Source organism: Leopardus geoffroyi, chromosome E3 (assembly GCF_018350155.1).
Source record: "Leopardus geoffroyi isolate Oge1 chromosome E3, O.geoffroyi_Oge1_pat1.0, whole genome shotgun sequence".
Lineage (NCBI taxonomy): Eukaryota > Metazoa > Chordata > Mammalia > Carnivora > Felidae > Leopardus > Leopardus geoffroyi.
Genome location: NC_059340.1, coordinates 38,551,327 through 38,569,659, shown reverse-complemented (window position 1 = coordinate 38,569,659; position 18,333 = coordinate 38,551,327). Strand labels below are relative to the sequence as shown.

Sequence of the window (18,333 nt, the reverse complement as noted above, 5' to 3'; positions counted from 1 at the left end):
TATTTTGTAAGAATTTTATTAACATAGAGTTTACGTACCATGCAATTTACCCATCTAAAGTGTATATAATTCAGTGAATTTTAGTATATTCACAGAATTGTGCAGCCATCGCCACTACCAATTAAACCACCAGTTATAATAAATATGTAGTGTCTAAACTACAGACAGATACTACCTTTCCCATTTCTGTAATGAACTAGAAGGATGGCCGCTTCCTCAGACTGAGCCCACGGAGCCTCCTTGTAATAATTTTGAGTAAAAATAACAAGGACATAAAAGAGTGACCATTTATTTAGAGTCATGAAAAAAGTCTCAGTGACGCCACAGAAGGATGGTCCCCGGAGCTAGTGACCTCAAAGGGAAAGTATTGCCCTTTTGATAACAGGACAGATCCTCCATGAATTGCCCCCATGTAGGCAAATCCACACCGTTGGCCTCATTACTGACTGTAAACATGTAGAAACTCCCTGTGTGCGTGCAGCCCCAGGGTTCTGAATAACAGATTAAGGTTACATTCACAGAGACTGGGCAAGCAGGTGTCTTGCCAATGAGGTCCTTCACAGATGAACCAAGATGCTCTCACAGCTCACACACGCAGTTCACTGGGTAAGACTGATGTGATAAAAAACCATCCACGTTTCAGTTTTCGTTTTTTTGCTCTTCGCAGAGACGTCAGACCAGCTATTTTTACTGGCATGTGTAGTCTCAATCCATCCATCATCCACAGCATTCATGGAGAAGGAGCAGTAGACATCTACTGCAGAGCTCAGGTCACACTGCACAGGCCCAGGTGCTCCTGCTCCAATATCACATTTATGACATGGTCACGTCCCCTACAGCAAAATCTGAAGAACCTCCCTGGAGTCGGAACACACAGAGAAGGCAAGACCTTCCTGAGAGAGTCAGTGACTCCTTGTGGGCAAATCAAAGCAGAGATCTGTCTCCTCTTGTCCTTCTTGACCCGCCCCCCCCCCCCCCCCCCCCGTGGTCAGCGTCCACTTCTCCACATGGAGTGAACAAACACATGTCCGGTAGTAAGTGAGCCTCCAAACCTAGCATTCATGGGCATGACTTCGGCTACTCTTCGCGGCAGCCCTGGGAGCTCGCCATCCACTATTTCACTGTGGACAGAGAAACTGAGTGACAAGGCTTTGGGAAGGCTCTTTGATTTTAAGTTCTGGCTCTTTCCGTGGTACTAAAGCTCCCTTCCATGACACTGACATTTAGAATCCTTGTCTCCTTCCCTGGCTCCCCTCTTGATTCCTCCTTCCTCTACTCCAAACCTTAGAGCTTTCTTTGCAAGCTCAGGCTCAGACAGCTGGGCGCTGTGGTGTTGGTCGAACCTGTCCCGCAACAGGCTATGGCAGGGCCTTCCTGATGAGAAACCCTCACTGCCCCCACTCAAGAAGCCAAGACTTGGGCGTGGGAAGCACTCCCTCTGATCTATGACATCAGGGCCAAACCCTTTATCCTATGACGTCACTATTTTTTCTGGGTAGGTCATCACAGACGAATTTATGAAACATTATGTAAAACTACCCTAGCTTTGAACTGGGAGACAACCTGCATGGGACACGCGTCAAGGGGGTAGACAAGAGTACTGTGTTGACATTACCTGCTCCTATTCAGTCCTGCTCAGGCTTCTGAGTGTGGTCCTACTTGTGGCCTAACTCTGCAGAGCTACAGCTCTCTGGGTCTCATTCAAGAATTAAAAACTTGGGGCACCTGGGTGGCTGTCATTTAAGCGACCGACTTCTTGATTTCAGCTCAGGTCATGATCTCACAGTTGATGAATTTGAGCCCCGCGTCAGGCTCTGTGCTGACAGCAAGGAGCCTGTTTAGAATTCTCTCTCTCCCTCCCTTCCTCCCTCCCTCTCTCTCTCTCTCTCTGCCACTTCCCTGCTCATGTGCTCTCTCTCAAATAAATAAACTTTAAAAAAGAATTAAAAACGTAAGCCAAAAAAAATTATAATTATCTACCACATGCCAGAGTGCACACTTGGGAAAAGCATATGTTATTTAACATTTGGGGCCCTCCCGCATTCAAAGAGCTCACAGGAAGCTGCCCAAGAAACAAGCAAACGGGTAGGTTACAGCTGAATGGACCTTGGATTTGGAGATGGGGAGACAGCACAGTTAGCCAGAGGGGTCACACACAGGAAGCTGCAGTTCCGCCGCACAGGGCGAGGAAGACAAGCCCAGAGGGAAGGGACGTGAGGAGCACCACGGGTGACAGGAGCGACGGGAGGACCAAGACACACATGCTCTCACTTGAGGAATATTCACTCAACACCTTTCCCCAGTTTCTTGGTTCCTGCGAGAAACTCCTTCCACTAGACAGTCATTCCTCCGAAAGGTGCTGCTTGAAAAGAGAAGTCTGTGGTCACCAAGGCCTGAGAGCACGGCCTCCGCATCCCTCTCTGGAGGCCCCAACGTGGCTGTCAGCATGCCAGAGGCTCTGAGCAGCCCTGGAGAAGAGAGACCCTTTCTCTTGCACGCAGCCCAGACTGCGCAGGTTTACGTGACCACACAACACTTTTCCGTACTTGATGCCTATTTCCGGCCTGAGAAACCACTGCTCAAGGGAAGGTACTTTCAAAGGACACAGTGCCTGGCACAGGCCCCTCCAACGAGCCGGGGCTTCCCACAGTGGGTGGGGAGATGCGAGGATGGTCACACAAACCTGCATGAGAGCTGCACTCACTGGAGGAGGCAGCAGCAGCCACGAAGGGAAGAAGTGTGTTCCCAGGGAGAGTCGATGGACCCTGACGAAGGAGAAGGAGGAAGCGGTCAGTGCTTCCAGCTAACTAGAAAAACTGACCGGAGTACAGACCACGTAAGGCAACAAACCAATGGCTCGTGTGAGGTGCTGACAGGTGTTTGGGTTAAACCTGCCCTAAGAACCTATGAGCGGGCAGCCAGTATTTTTTCTGTTGTGTAAAAACTTACTCGAGGGAAGGCCTTACACGTACATTAGAGTGTATATAGCCCTTCAAGCAGACCTCAGTTTTCTGTCCTTCCAGCTCAGGACGATAGCTCTAAGGACTCGCTAAGTCACCCAGCGCTTCCTATTTGCAAGGCTTTCACAGACGCCTGCTCTCACCTGATCCTGCAGAAACGGAAGCAGAGGGGCGAGCCTGTGCCCCGCTGCCCTAGATCAGCAAGGCCTGGAGTGGAGACCGCGCCGTCCACCTCTCCACTCCAAGTGCGGGGCGGCCCTAGACTCAGATGCCATTACCCTTCCTGCACCATCAAAATGTCCCGAAGTTACACTTCAAGATCTTCCCTCCTGAAAGGGGCACAAAGATCTCCCACCACCCCAAATTCCTTTTGTCAGACACAGTTAACTTAATAGATCACAAGATTTTCAGAAAACTTTCAATGATTATTTGGAAAATTTATACACAGCAACAGAATACACTAAATAGTTTTTGTCCAGATTTTAAAAATAAAGACATTTATATCTATAACTATAGCTATATACATATAACTAGAACAAGAAATGTTCTTTTGGGATAAGAGAAAACCTTTTTAGGGTAATTTAGCAGTGAATTGCTGTCACTAAAATCGGAAGGTATGTGCTACGGATAGAAACACACATACACGTAATCTAACATATCAGGCAAACACAACAAATCATTCATTTTTGGATTTGAGCTCTATTTTTCTATTTAAATGCAGTTCAGTCTGAAGCCTGGAGGAAATAATTTCTCTCCAAATAATGAAACTGTACTTGGAAAACGGTGTTTTTAACATCTCACCCCCCGACAATTCTCCCCTGCTTGTGTGTAGGGACAGCCCGTGAGCCCGGAGCTCCGCCTTCTGACCGCTGCAAGTCACTGCCCCACGCAAAGAGGCTGTCTTCAAAGTGTGCAGGCATTAAGGAAGTATCAGATACCTTAGCTGTCATGCACGTGCCAGACCATATGGGGAAGAGGCGGTCTAGCACCCTACCCCGTGGGTCCTCAACCAGAGGGGGTTTCACCCTCCTTCACCTCTCAGGGGTCTCAGGGGTTACTGGGCACTGTCTGACATTCTTGGTCACCATAATGGGGGGAGGAGGCGCTCCTGGCACGTGATGGTGAAGGCCACGGATGGTGCTCAATGTCCCACTGGGCACAGGATGGCCCCCACCACGAAGAGTTACCTGGCCCGAAACGTTCCTAGTGCTGAGGGTGGCAAATCCCGCACTAAATTAACAAAGCGCACAATAAAAATGATACCAGAGTGCTGTTAATAAAACTGAGCACAATTACACAAAATAACTGAATGGCAGGGACTATGGATTCTGGCAGAGGGAAAGGACCTGGACGCCCACATTGTGGTCCCCTCTGAGCTAGCTCTCAAAGCGCTGAGTGAATGTGGACAAGCAGGGACACATTGGATTAAAGTCATAACACCAGGCCATCGTCCTGACCTGTTTGAGGACACAACAACACAGTGAAGTGGAACTGTCAGCAGTGCCTCTCTCTCTCTCTCTCCCCCCTTCATTTTTTTTTTTTTTTTTTTATTAAATGGAAACCTCAAATATTTCAACCGTAAAAATAAACCAGAGATACCAGTAGGGAAAATGAAATCAAATGTGGAAGCCGAGGAGCAGCTCATAAACTGGAGTGGTTTCAAATGCCCACGGTCCGTCTGCCATGTTAATCCCATGGTAGTTTATTATAACAGAAATGGGCACTTCTAGACAGTTGCCAGGAGGTCTCTGTTCCAACAATGAAATATTATAACATTCCTGGCAAGAATGCACTCTTAAAGTGAGCTACGCCACAAGATTCATCCACACCAACAAAGTTAAAATAATCATAAGACACTGGATTTCAAGAGACGTTAGGAGCACTTGAGAAAATGGTGTCTGCAGTAGGATACGAACTAGCTCTACAAGCAAGATGCGAGAAGAATCCCCTTTACTGTCGTTTATCATTAGCTTTCAAAAATCCCAAAAGACAGCGTAGGTCTCAGAAAAAGAAAATAACAACTCGAGTAAGAAGCAAATTGATGCAGCGTAGAAAGAAAATGGAGGTGCATATATGTCAAAAAAGCAAAGGTATTAAAAAAGGCAAAATGCTGGTGACTTCAGACTAAATTTAAAAACTGCAAAAACCAAATTGCAGGGCATTCCGAGTCGTCTGCCACAGACCCAAAGGCCGCTTATCATTTCACATGTGCTACTGCAGAATTAATACAAAGTTTAAGAAGTAGGAAAAAAAAAAAAACTAACCTTAAGGTTATCAAAGGTTTTGACAGTCTGCGCCAAGTCACTGACACTCCCTGGCGATGCTGTCCCCTGTCCCCTAGGGCCTGAGGACACCCGTGAGCCGTCAATGACCTCATAGCCAGAAAGCAAGGCCTCTGAACAGCTGCAACGAGACTCCTTCGCTCTCTGACCCGCTATCAGGTATGTCTTCAAACCTATGGATAAAAATTACAATCAGCACAGATGGAAACCACCGTTGGTTGAAATGCAGCTTGATCTTGCTCTCTATGCAGGACATGCTCCTGAAAAGTGGAGAGTAAAGTGAAAATATGAATGTCATATTTTACTACTGATTTCCGTGATCTTTTCAGAGACGTGCTGACTCGGGGAGAATGTTTGCCTCCAAAACACACCATTTTCTTATATCATGTTTTCTTTGAATTTTGGCTGCACATTTTCCCTTGAGGGCTGAAATGAGCATTAAAAACTTCCTCCATGAACAAAGGGTCACATGACTACTTTGTGACAGCAGCCGAGCGGAATGACAGTCCACCCTAGACACTTGTTCGGTCAGTCTCTATGTAAGGGTGATCTAGAATATGGACCACTTTACCATGTCAGGATTGCAAAACTGCCACGAAAAACGAGACCATAATGTGCACCAACAGGGGTAACTAAAACCTCCCTTGATTCAGATTATTAAGTATGCATCTTCTGGTGGATCTAGAACATGGATTCTGTCAACCTGTACTCCGTAAGAATTTAATTCTCTCACAAAACCCTCATTAAAAAAAAAAAGTTAGTTAAATGGACAATTAACTGACATCTTTACAATTCTCGTTACAGGCTGAAATAACAGAAACATATGCCACACCATGAAGTAGCTCTAATGGGCAGGTAGCTCCCTGCTGTGGGTATTCAGAAGAACTATCTGCTGAGAAAATACTAAGGAGCAGCTTTTTCAGACAGAACTCAAGCCATTTCTGAAAATGAAGCAAGCCTTATTTAAATGAATCCATTGTTAGTCCTTACTGAAATCTGACGAGACCGCAAATTTGTTAAGGGGAGTGGGAATGTATGTAATTTGTTTAAAAAACATTTATCGTAGGACTAGGGTATGTTGTTCCTAGAGAATAAAATCAAGAACACAATAGGTCCCTGTCCTGGAGAGTTGTAAGCTCCAGCAGAAGGTGGTAATGGAAAAGCATCACACAAAGATTTGATCAAGAGGTGAGGTATCTACACTCCTAAACCCATACAGGTACTTATATTCAGTACATTTTAATAAATGCTTTAAAATTAATTACCTAATTACTTAAAGAAAGCGGGGGCAACATCTGGCTGGCTTAGTTTGTAGAGCATGTGACTCTTGATCTCGGGGTTGTGAGTTCAAGCCCCGCAATGAGGGTAGAGATTACTTTAAAAAAGTTAGCTGGGCGGTGCCTGGGTAGCTCAGTTAAGCGTCTGACTTTGGCTCACACGTCAGTGTGAGTCCTGCGTCGGGCTCTGGGCTGCCAGCTCAGAGCCTGGAGCCTGCTTTGGATTTTGTGTCTGGAGCCTGCTTTGGATTCTGTGTCTCCCTTTCACTCTGCCCCTCCCCGCTCATGCTCTGTCTGTCTCTCTCTCAAAAATAAATAAACATTAAAAAAATAAAAATAAAAATAAAAATAACTAGTTGGGGCACCCGGGTAGCTCAGTTGGTTGAGCATCTGACTCTTGATTTTGGCTCACGTCCTGATCCCAGAGTTGTAGAATCGAGCCCTGCACTGGGCTCCCGACCAAGCACGGGGCCTGCTTGAGATTCTCTCCCTCTGCCCCTCTCCCTGGCTTGCACTCTCTCTTACTCTCTAAAATAAATAAGAAAGTAAGGAAGTACGTAAATAAATAAATAAAATACTTTTAAAAAATTAAACAACCTAAAGATCCTGAATCAATTGTCTTTCTTCATTTTATGGTTAGGACACCATTTCATCATTCAGTCAGTTGTCATCTACCTATCTCCTCATAAAAATACTACGTGGTGTTTTCAAGTCACCTGTTCTGAGACTGAGAATTTGACAGGAGCCCTGGAAACACCCAGAGAAATCCCAGTGCACATCCAGGTCACAGGTGGAAATCCAAAGACTGAGATAAGTAACTTCAGCTGCTGACCCCAAAGGAGACCCTAAAATGCTCACTTTTAACTAAGGTCTTAAACTTCTGGATGTTTTTTTTTCTTCAACAAAAACACACAATGTCCAGGATCAATCACATTCATAACGAAATATGTGTATAACCTTTAAATGGAAGCATGAACTTAAGAAGAAAAGAAAGAAAGAAAAAGAAAAAAAGAAAAAGAAAAAGAAGAAGAAAAAGAAAGAGAAAGAAACGGAAGCATCAACTGGAATTTGACAGAGGAGTAAAAGTACATTTGTATGAATTCCTCCGACTGCATCACAGATGACACTGAGCTCACTTGTCATTGTGCCTTGGGAGGGTCAAAAAATGAAATCTCTGGGGTGTCTGGGTGGCTCCGATGGTGAAGCATCACTCTTCATTTTGGCTCAGGTTGTGATCTCACGGTTCATGGGATGAAGCCCCATGTCTGGCTCGGCTCCTCGCTGACAGCACAAAGCCTGCTTGGGATTCTCTCCCTCCCCACCCCCCCTCTCTCTGTCCCTTCCCTGCTCATACTCTCTCTCTCAAAATAAATAAATAAACTTTAAAACGAAAACAAGGGCACATGGGTGGCTAGTCGGTTAAGCGTCTGACTCGGTTTCTGCTCAGGTCATCATCTCACAGTTTGTAGGTTCAGGCCCCACATTGGGCTCCGTGCTGACAGTTCAGAGCCTGCATGGGACTTCTCTCTCTCCCTCTCTCTCTGCCCTCTCCCACTTGCTCTCTCTCTTTCAAAATAAATGAATAAACAACAACAAAAAAATTAAAACAGAACAAAATAAAAACAAAAACACCACCTCTGTGAGCTAGCCAGAGAAAAGTTCTACTTCTGACCTGTTATGGAGGCTCCATGCTGGAAGAGCTTACAACTCCGTGGAAAGGCCCGTTCCCCGGAACTGCTCTCATGGGCTCTCCCCTGACTGCACGACAGGCAGCGGGGCAGCAGGCGGGGAAGACCCGGGACAGCACGCGGTGCTGCTGCAGAAAGCCACCGGGGCAGGGGTGGAAGGAGGGAGGAGGGGGGAGGAAGGTAGGGTGTGAGGAGCTACCACTGCTCTCGGTTCTTTCAAACCCAGGAAGAGTCCCCGGTAAGGTAACTGCCCACCCCCACCACGCAGCCCCAGACCTGCAAGAGCTAGTAAGGGAGGACTTCCCGGGAGGTGTGACAACTAAGGCAGACATGAGGCCGAGCCAGCCAACCGCAAGAGCTACAGACTCTGCCGCACAGATACACGCATGAAGCTGAAGCCACACTTGAAAGTCGAGGCGTGCCCCTCACCAGGGGACGTGAGCAACACGGCCCAGCCCCGCATCACAAGCTCTGACGCTGCAGGGGGTGCGCATCCCTGAGGCTCGCTGCCGCTCCTCCCGCCCGTGACTACCTACTCGCTGCTCGTTCATCACTCACCAAGGTGTCCACCATACGCTGTGATAGGTGTGTTCACGCAACAGGCGTGAACATGTCAGCCATGACCCCTATCTGAATGCAGCTGTCACCTGAGCGGGGATCTAGAGAACGGGCACGTGTGAGTACAAAGTCCTAGGACAAGGAAGTGAGGGTGCCCTGGGAAGCATAGGAGGGTGGCGCCTTGCAGACCAGGGGGTGGTTAGGGAAGCCTCTGGAGGAAGGTCCCTCCAAGCTGAGGGTTGAAAGATGCAGAGTGAAAGCCAACAGGGCCAGGGCCTGGGGCAGCTGCCATCAGGCCGTGGGTGTTGCTGTAAGGGGTTGTGAACAAGCCCTGCAGAAAGGGAGCCTTCGGCAGGCAGAGCTGAGAGATGGAAATGAATTTAGTATGGCTGGAACAGAGAATACATGTGGGAGAGTGGCCAGGGAGGAGCAGGGGCCCATGCAGGGCACCACATAGACCAGCTCCGGGAGTCTTCAGGCTGGGGGCCACGAGGCGTGTAGGGGGAGATGGTAACGGGAGCATGAGGCTAAGGAGAGGCCAAGGAGCTGTGGAAACGCCAGCCGCAGTGGGTGATAAGGGAGTCAGGGGAGACGGCAGTCAGGGAGTAGTGGTGGGGACAGGAACCCACCTTCCCCAAAGCGTAGTGGTGGTAGCAACACTTCTACAACGGGCCACGCAGAGATGGGTGAGCGCATGCATTCTGCAGAGGGGCCCTCGGGCTCGGGCCTGCCACCGCTCCACCTGGTGACCTGGAGCAAGAGAAGACACCTCATCATAGTGAGGCTGGGAAGAGGACTTGCTCCCTAGGGCTGACGCAAAGACTGAGTCACACGCACGAAGCCTTTACAACAGTGCCTGACACACAGTAAAACAGTAACACTGGCTATTATTCTCAACATGCGTGTTTGACATGCTTATCACTGGGAGTCTTCTCCATGTTCTTTCTATGTATAAAAACATTTGAGGAACTGTCAAATCAACAGTTGCTCTTTGTTTCCTACGCAAATTTTTCTTTAGGGAGAGCCCCTGATGACCCACAATGCTGCTAGTGTTTCAAAGATCTGATGTGTGTATGTGTCCACAACAGACAAAATGGGTAAACCCATTAAGTGTCCATACTTCAGGGGCGCCTGGGTGGCGCAGTCGGTTAAGCGTCCGACTTCAGCCAGGTCACGATCTCGCGGTCCGTGAGTTCGAGCCCCGCGTCGGGCTCTGGGCTGATGGCTCAGAGCCTGGAGCCTGTTTCCGATTCTGTGTCTCCCTCTCTCTCTGCCCCTCCCCCGTTCATGCTCTGTCTCTCTCTGTCCCAAAAATAAATAAACGTTGAAAAAAAAAAAAAAATTTAAAAAAAAAATAAAAAAAAAGTGTCCATACTTCAATGTGGAAAACCAAATTGAAAGTAAAACTTTTTGCCAAAACTAGAGCGAAACCGGCCCGATAAAGTAAGGCAGCCTGGTGTGAACTATCCCGGCAACGTATCAGGACTGGACAACTGAGCCCCAGTGTCATCAAAGTCTTTAGTGAAAAGAGTTTATAAGAGAGAAGGATTTAATGAGTAACCACAATACACATGGACTCTGGGGTCCAAGTTCAAAAGAATGGCTCTCTTGGAGCAGAAGGTCAAAATAAGGCAGCTAAATGATTTATTTTGTTAAGTATAAACAGGAGATTAAAAAGATTTCTGGGGTGCCTGGGTGGCGCAGTCGGTTGAGCGTCCGACTTCAGCCAGGTCACGATCTCGCGGTCCGGGAGTTCGAGCCCCGCGTCAGGCTCTGGGCTGATGGCTCAGAGCCTGGAGCCTGTTTCCGATTCTGTGTCTCCCTCTCTCTCTGCCCCTCCCCCGTTCATGCTCTGTCTCTCTCTGTCCCAAAAATAAATAAACGTTGAAAAAAAAAAAGATTTCTTATATTCCTTCTCGGTAGTTGATTTTAAACCTCACCAGCATTGATGCCTTTTTTCATCAGCGTGGGTTTGCAGAGGCTAGAGAAGGGGGGACATGTTTCCTACCATGCTTCTACCTGGAGGAGGGGCTGGTCTGTGGCTGCGTGCATGAAGGAGACTGATGTGGTTAACGTTCTTAAACACATCATCAATTCTTTGAGGATGAAAATTGTCACGTGCACAAAATCAGTGCTTAGTTTTGGTGATCGTAGTGTAATTTGAGTGTATGCCAAAATCCACTTTGGAAAAGAAAGACTACTGAGGCCTTCTTTCTTTATCATGGTCTTTATCAGGTCTTTTCCTGCGGGGACCTTGCTTTGGAATGAGACAGGCTCCATTACCCAGAATCAAGGACCTGAATGTCAGTTTAGCAGAAAGAGGAGAATGATCAGGAAGGAAAGGATGTTTTGAGACACATCCCTGGGAGTCAGCAGCATAACAAAGGCCTAGGCACCTGCATCACTCATGACTTGAAACAATAAACCTAAGAGAGGCAATCGGTTTGGCCTAGTTCATAAACATTCTGAAAAGTTATTCCACTTTGTATTCTATTTTTCTTCATAACTAGGTCTGCAATGGCCGAGTAGCATGAGGATTATTTAAACTAAAATACAGTCAGTCAATAAGGAAAATAAAGATTAAAAGGGTACCTAATCTGTCAAATAACCAGGTTCTATAAAACTATAGATACAATATTTCATAACTGTCTGTTGCTTCTGCTTAAGAAGACCAGAAGTTTTGGTGTGGAAAACAAAACATTTTTCACCCTGTTAACATTAAAACACTCTCGATGGGTCTCTGTCCTTTCTGCTCCTACGTAAAACCACTAATCACAAGGACTGATTCATCCTGGTTCCCGCAACACTTGACAATAAATCACAAGTTCCTACGGTGAATGGGTGTTGTTAAAACTTAACCTCTTTTTAAAAAATGAAGTCCCACATAATAAAATATGAAACAGCCACTCAAGCAGGTGAAAGAAACAAAGGTTGGGCACCATGCCTATTTAACTTGGTTTTGACTAAAACTTTAGGCTAACAAAACAAACTTTTGAACACACACACACACACACACACACACACACACACACACACACACATGCTCTACATCCTGCTCTGGGAACAAGTGCTTTCTGCACCCAGCTTCCCTCTCTCTACTGGTAATAAGTAAATATGCTGCCATCCCAGCCAAATGTGATGACCAGGCACTTAGTGACCGTGTTCTACCATGTACTGTCTTCTTCACTTTCAAATTTGGCCTTACTAAATGCTATTCCGCTATGTGCTATGTTGCCGAGTGTTAACACTGCAGAGTCCAGTGGTGAAAACTTCAGAGATCCATTCCTCCCACCTCTAAAACACTCTTGAATTATGGTTTCATGCCACAGGCCTTCACAAAGGCTACAGAAGTAAGTTCTTTGAAGGAAAACATTTGACATGCCCATAAAGAGCCCACCAGGTACTATCTCATTCATCATGTGCTCAGTTCACTTACCCAACAAACTGACTATTTATTGAGTACTTACTGAGGGTTAGGAACTAGACAGTAGTATTCAAGGGAATGGAGAGGGAAAAAAGAACACTCTGGTTTTAGAGACTGAGCGTGGGTTGAAAAGCGTGACTTAAACACTTGACTCCAGTTCCCTCATCTGTAACATGGAAACACTAGGAACACAACAGTAATAGTGTCTCACAGAGTTCTTGTGAGCATTAAATGAGTTGACACACATAAAAAGGGAAAGACGGTGCTCTTCCTTAGAGCATCTTCAGCAGCAACTCAGGAGTAAACTGAGGAAAGGCGGGAAGTGATGTTCACAAAAAATTCAACTGGGGCATGGAAGGATGTCAGTGAGTGTGAGGACAATGAGTAAGTGATTACACACATCTACGAGAAGAGAGAATTACATGCATTCAGGTCTGTGTGCTGATGGGATGTTCACATGTGACAAAGGCTTTCTAACAGTGAGTTTTAGAAAACTAACCAAAAATATGAAGGTCGATGATAACTATCTTGGAATACTGTAATATAACATAATGTAAATAATCAGAAGAGGCCATGAAACAAGAGGGCTAAAAGGAAACGTGTCAGGAGCCGAAAGAGAGCAACAGTAGATGGTAATTCACCAGAGGGTAACATGGAGCAACACCAGACATAAGGGAGCATGTCAGCTTGAGTCTGAAGCAGGCACAAGAGGAGTCACAGACTCCTCTTTCTTTCCCCCAGAGAACTGAGAAATCACAGTTGATTTCAATAGTTAATAGTTAAACTAATAACTTAAGAGTTGCAGATTTAAGTACAGAACATAGATGATGAAAAAGAGATTCTAGGAACGAAAGACTCAATTTATGATCTGAGGATAGTGGCAGCCAGTACCTGAAAAAGAAAACCAAACAAAAGAATACATTGAAAATAGAAATAGGGGCGCCTGGGTGGCGCAGTCGGTTGAGCGTCCGACTTCAGCCAGGTCACGATCTCGCGGTCCGGGAGTTCGAGCCCCGCGTCAGGCTCTGGGCTGATGGCTCAGAGCCTGGAGCCTGTTTCCGATTCTGTGTCTCCCTCTCTCTCTGCCCCTCCCCCGTTCATGCTCTGTCTCTCTCTGTCCCAAAAATAAATAAACGTTGAAAAAAAAAAATTAAAAAAAGAAAATAGAAATAAAGCCATGTGACTGATGCTCAGAGAGAGATGCCAGTCCCCAAAGGCCATGAAGCGTGTGACTCCACTTCTATGAAATGTTCAGAAGAGTTGCATCCATGGAGACAGGAAGCAGATGACTGGTTGCCAGGGGCGGGGGGAGGGGGGCACAGGGTTTCCTTCTGGGGTGATGAAAATGTTCTACAGGTAGCAGAGATGGCTGCACAACTCTGCGAATGTACGAAAAACCAGCAAATGGTGTGTGCTGGAGTGGTACATTGTATGGCGTGTGAATCATACCTCAGGGTAGGTGGTTTGTTTTTTTTTTTTAAAGAAAGTTATGTGAATTTCAAGATGCAACCGTTCTGAGATACAGAGAAGAGGTAAGGCCAGTACAGAATACACACACTATCCATGGGAATTCAAGGTAAAGGAGTGGGCGGTGGCAGGTAAAAGAAAAACAGAAAGACTGGGAAGTAGCTAACAGGCCAAAGTTAGGGTAGGAAAACATATATGTATAAGAAACAGGCTGAATCACCCTGAATAACCAAAAACTCGACGTGGCAAGAGCTCAGAAGTCTGGAAGAGATTAAACAAAACAAAACACAAGTGTGACCTTCACGAGCTACCTCCCAGGATCATCAGATTTGCACTCTTGACAGCTGCAGTGTAATCCCAGGGAGCCAGGTGACACCCGGGCCCACTGTCTGCTGTGACTACCGACCTTTGCCTCCACTCCATGCGCGGCACAGAGCCTGCGGCTCGCTCACAGCGACAGAGGGAAGGCTCGGCTCAGCTTCCCTGGCTGCCTGGCTTCCCTGGCTGCCTTCAACACCGTTGTTCGCTTTTCAGCCAGACTAGATTCATTTGCAAAGGCATTTCCTTCGGCCACAGGGTCAGGCTACCCGCAGAGACACTTCCTGTGAGCATCTTCAGCTGGGAAAAGGGCAACATAGCCGGCCTCACCTTACCGCACCTGGAAGGGTCCCACCATGCAAAGAAAAACATACAATTCCTAAAATTCCTGCTTAAACTTCCCTGGGAGTGGCCACACCTGTGCCTTCATCACCTGTTTCTGCATAGAAATGCTGATCCGGCCTTCCAGCTGGACTCCAAATCCCATCTGCAGTACCACCACGTGCTTGCTGTGAATTTCCTCACTTTTCAAGTCAGTTCTCAATTCACATCAAGGTTGAACGTCATCCTCTCTCTTTTGAGGAGCGTTTTGCATGCTGGCCGGAACAGGGACCAAAACAGCTTCCCCAACTGCATCTCCTTGTTCCCCAGAGCACATGGCACACTCGCTCAAGCCACGACAACGGAAAAACCCAAAACCCCTATTTTCTGATCAAGAAGCTGTATCTTCTCTGGCATCTCCGATTTCTCTCATTTCATTTCAGGACCGGAGGCAGTCTCCCCTTTCTAGACCTTCCCCAGAAGATCCAAAGCTGTGCCTGTGAGGTCTGTCTTTAATAATCTTACAAGTGCTGCTGGGTGTGAGGTGAGAAGCCAGAGTGGGGCCACACTGCCACTGGGGAAGCCACAGGCCGGGTGACTAGCTCTCCCAGGCCAGACTCCCGCCACAATCTGTGCCTTCAGAACATCACGACTATGTTGTACACTCCTGAAAAAGCAAAACTGAAAGCAAAACCAAGGCAGTGGGGAGAGAGTGCCCACGTGGGAGAAGAGGACAGGGGACAGGGCACATCGACACACAGAGCTGGGGTGACAATCAACAGCCCCTCGTCCACCAAAGCAGGTGGAGAAGTCTTCAGCAGTTGCCTGTCCTGGACTGGAAAGTGGAGGTCTGCTATAGAACCTGAAGGACAGACAGAAGTGCATTCAGATTCCCCGGGGAAGGAAGGTTCTGGACAGGGCAGCAAGTCACTCCCTGCCCGGAAGTGCCAGCCCCAAACCACACAGCCGGGTGCTTGGGGAAGGAATACATGAAGAGCAGCAGATAACCCCTCAGGAGAAGAAAGAATTATTCTGAGCAACACTAGACTCAAAACACAGAAACACACACTGAGGACCTCACGTAAAATGTGGTGGCCACAGTCTCAACTTTGTATTGTCTAACTGAAATGTACTGAGGGAGTAGAACTTAATTTTCTTATACACACACACGAGATAAAGAATCATAATGCACACTTTAAGATCTTACAATATTGGTCAATTATACCGCAATGAAGCTGAAAAAATTAATTACAAGAAACAAAGAAATATACTAAAATATTAAGAGGAAAATGGATAATTGGAAATACTCATTTTGTAAATTAGGTATTTTTGTTACTTATCTTTAAAATAAGTGTGAATATTTGAATTTTTTACAAAATATCTTAGACGTAGAGACATGTAAGGAAAAATAGGCTGAGCATCAGGGTCCCACCAGTTAAGAAATAAAATGTCATCTGCCCTGTTAAGGCTCCCCGTGGACTTTCCTCCACTGCAAACCCTTCTCCCCGACAGAGCACATAACTATTCTGAATCCCAAGTTGCTATGCTGTGTAATGCTAAACAATATGCAGCATTAAAGGTTTTTTTTATTTGAATAAATGACATTTTACAAGTTTTCTTGTGAAAGTTGCTTTTTCTGGCTGAGCATCGTGTTTGAGATTCATCCTTAGGGAACTGAATGAATTGCATTCATTTATTTTCAATACCATGAAGTTTCCCACTGAATAAATATACAACAACTTAAAAAAGAAAAACTGAAAGTATTAAATTAACACTACAAACTGTGTTCTGTTAAAAATAAAGAAATACGATAAACAGGGCAAAGATACACTTAACACAAAAATACCACTGATCAAAGAATACATCATAAATATAAATGTAATAAAGAAATGGGACTTGTGTGGACAAGTTTAAAAAAAAAAAAAATCAGGGGAAGAGATCAAGGCTGAGAGAAAAGTTGCTGGAAACAAGTCCACAAAATCAAGCTCAGGGTGGCAGGGCCAGGCTCCACAAAATCACACTGAAATGGAAAAAAAAAAAAAAAAAAAAAAAAAAAAGAGAGAGAGAGAGAGAGGGAGAAATGAAATAAACGGAATACAGAGCTCTTCAAACTGCAAGTTAACAAGGCTGAGAGTTAACAACTCCATTGTCCCTGGTCAAGAAAGTCCTCATGACCACTGCAGATCTAGGCCGATATGCCTGCCACTTACCCCAATTAACAAAGGGACAGAGGGCCCCAGGGAATAAACCAGGACCGGGCTGACTCACAGCCAGGTTAGAGGCAGACAGAGGAGGCCCAGTCAGGTTATGAGCTCGGCAATACGGCTCGGCCCGATATTTTGTCCACGCACAGCTGGACTTAGAGATATGAGAGGTGGAACCAGAGGAGAAAGTTCTGGATGGTTCCAGAAAACCAAAGAGGCTTGCATCAAAGCCCTGAAAGTAACTGAAAGTGATGAGATACTATGGGAAGTGAGTTACTGGAGTGTATTACAGGGATCTAGACCCAGCTGTCCAAAAGAACAGCCCACGATGATGGAAATGTTCTACGGCTGTCGCGGGGGAGTCACCAGCCACAAGTGGCTGCTGAGCACTCAAAATGTGGCTAGTGTGAGTTGGAGAGATGAATTTCCAATGTTTTTTTCATTGTAACTTAAATTTTCAAGAGCTACATGTGGCCAGCTGCTACTGTACTGAATGGTGAAGATCTACATCCTTCCTTACTAGAGAGAAGGGACGGACTGGCAACAGAAAGCTCTTTCTTAACTTTGTTAAATAGAGAAGAGGTGTAAGAACGACCTAAAGAAAAATGGGTGGAATAAAGAGGACAACTGCATGTGAAACCAGTTAAGTACTGACTTTTATCTGTTAGAGACGACATTTAGCAGCAAGTGCAGGGGAGAAATCACGCTGCACACTAACAGCAGGGGAGCAGACTGGAAATGGGACAGGAATGGATACTGTATCAAACAAAATGGTAGGATCATCTCTAGGAAAAGAGGAGACAAGCACTGAATATATTCCAAAAAGATGAAAGTGGATTGAAAAGGTAGTTCAAACATCTAATTCAGACCCCATCGTACATAGCTCAACCTTCCTTGACATATATTATCCCTTAAAAAATGTTTTCCACGTGCCTATTTAGAAGATGTGCCATATTTTCCACATTTTATACACTTCACCTTTTACTACATGATTCCTAAAAGCAGTCTGTGAAACGAACATGGGACCTCTCTGATCTCTCACACCCATTAAAAGCAACACATGTAGTAAAACACACCGCTGAACACATTGCCATTTCGTGGGGGTTCTCTCTGACTCCACGGGGCTTGAATGTTTAACTAGGCACACAGCCACAGTGCTAACAGGATTTGGCACACACTGCTGAGCCAGGCCAGGCCAAGGTTTCAGGAGTCACTGACCCTTCTGCTGAGGCTTCAGCCCCGGGCAAATTAGTAAAGCAGGTAAACAAACTCTGGCCACCTTGGCAGACCTCCCCTTTCTTTCTGCCTCTCCAGGATCCCACTGCCTCCAGATGCCTCTCCTTCCAGCCTATGTACTGGGTGAGCGCTCGCCAAGCAGCCAGGCATGATCAAGGGTCTTGTGAGCACCATGAAATCACACAAGCTGAGACCAGGGACTCCTGCCCTCTACTTCCACAAGCCCCGGTGTCACATGACTTATTTGCATATTATGCCTTCCTGACCTGCACGCAGGTGACAACATCTAGTGCCCAGTCGTATCCCAGATATTCTTGTATCACATGATGTTGCCTCCCGCCAAAGTGGCAGGCTCCAGCACAAAACTCTGTTTCACCTGGGATCATCACAAATCATGATGCTCCTGTTGGGTTCTTTAAAAGATTTCAAATTCCTTGAGAACCCATAATAACATGTTCCTGAAACCATAGGTCTCAACCCCATCAGACCCAATGGCTCCTTTTTATTACATTTTTATTACATACTTCATTTGTAATGTCCTCTTTACCATCCTAAATAAAATTAAATTTATGGACAGTATATAACCCTTAATCACGGA

General features: G+C 46.1%; 1 protein-coding gene across 2 annotated transcripts in view; it reads right to left on the bottom strand.

Moving 5' to 3' along the window:
* Positions 1-18,333, bottom strand: part of ADCY9 (adenylate cyclase 9) — a 133,419-nt gene that overhangs the window by 31,129 nt on the left and 83,957 nt on the right. For both annotated transcript variants that reach the window (XM_045460824.1, XM_045460825.1), the window contains exon 3: positions 5,225-5,415. In XM_045460824.1, the coding sequence (XP_045316780.1) occupies positions 5,225-5,415 (191 nt within the window). The remainder of the gene's footprint in view (positions 1-5,224; positions 5,416-18,333) is intronic.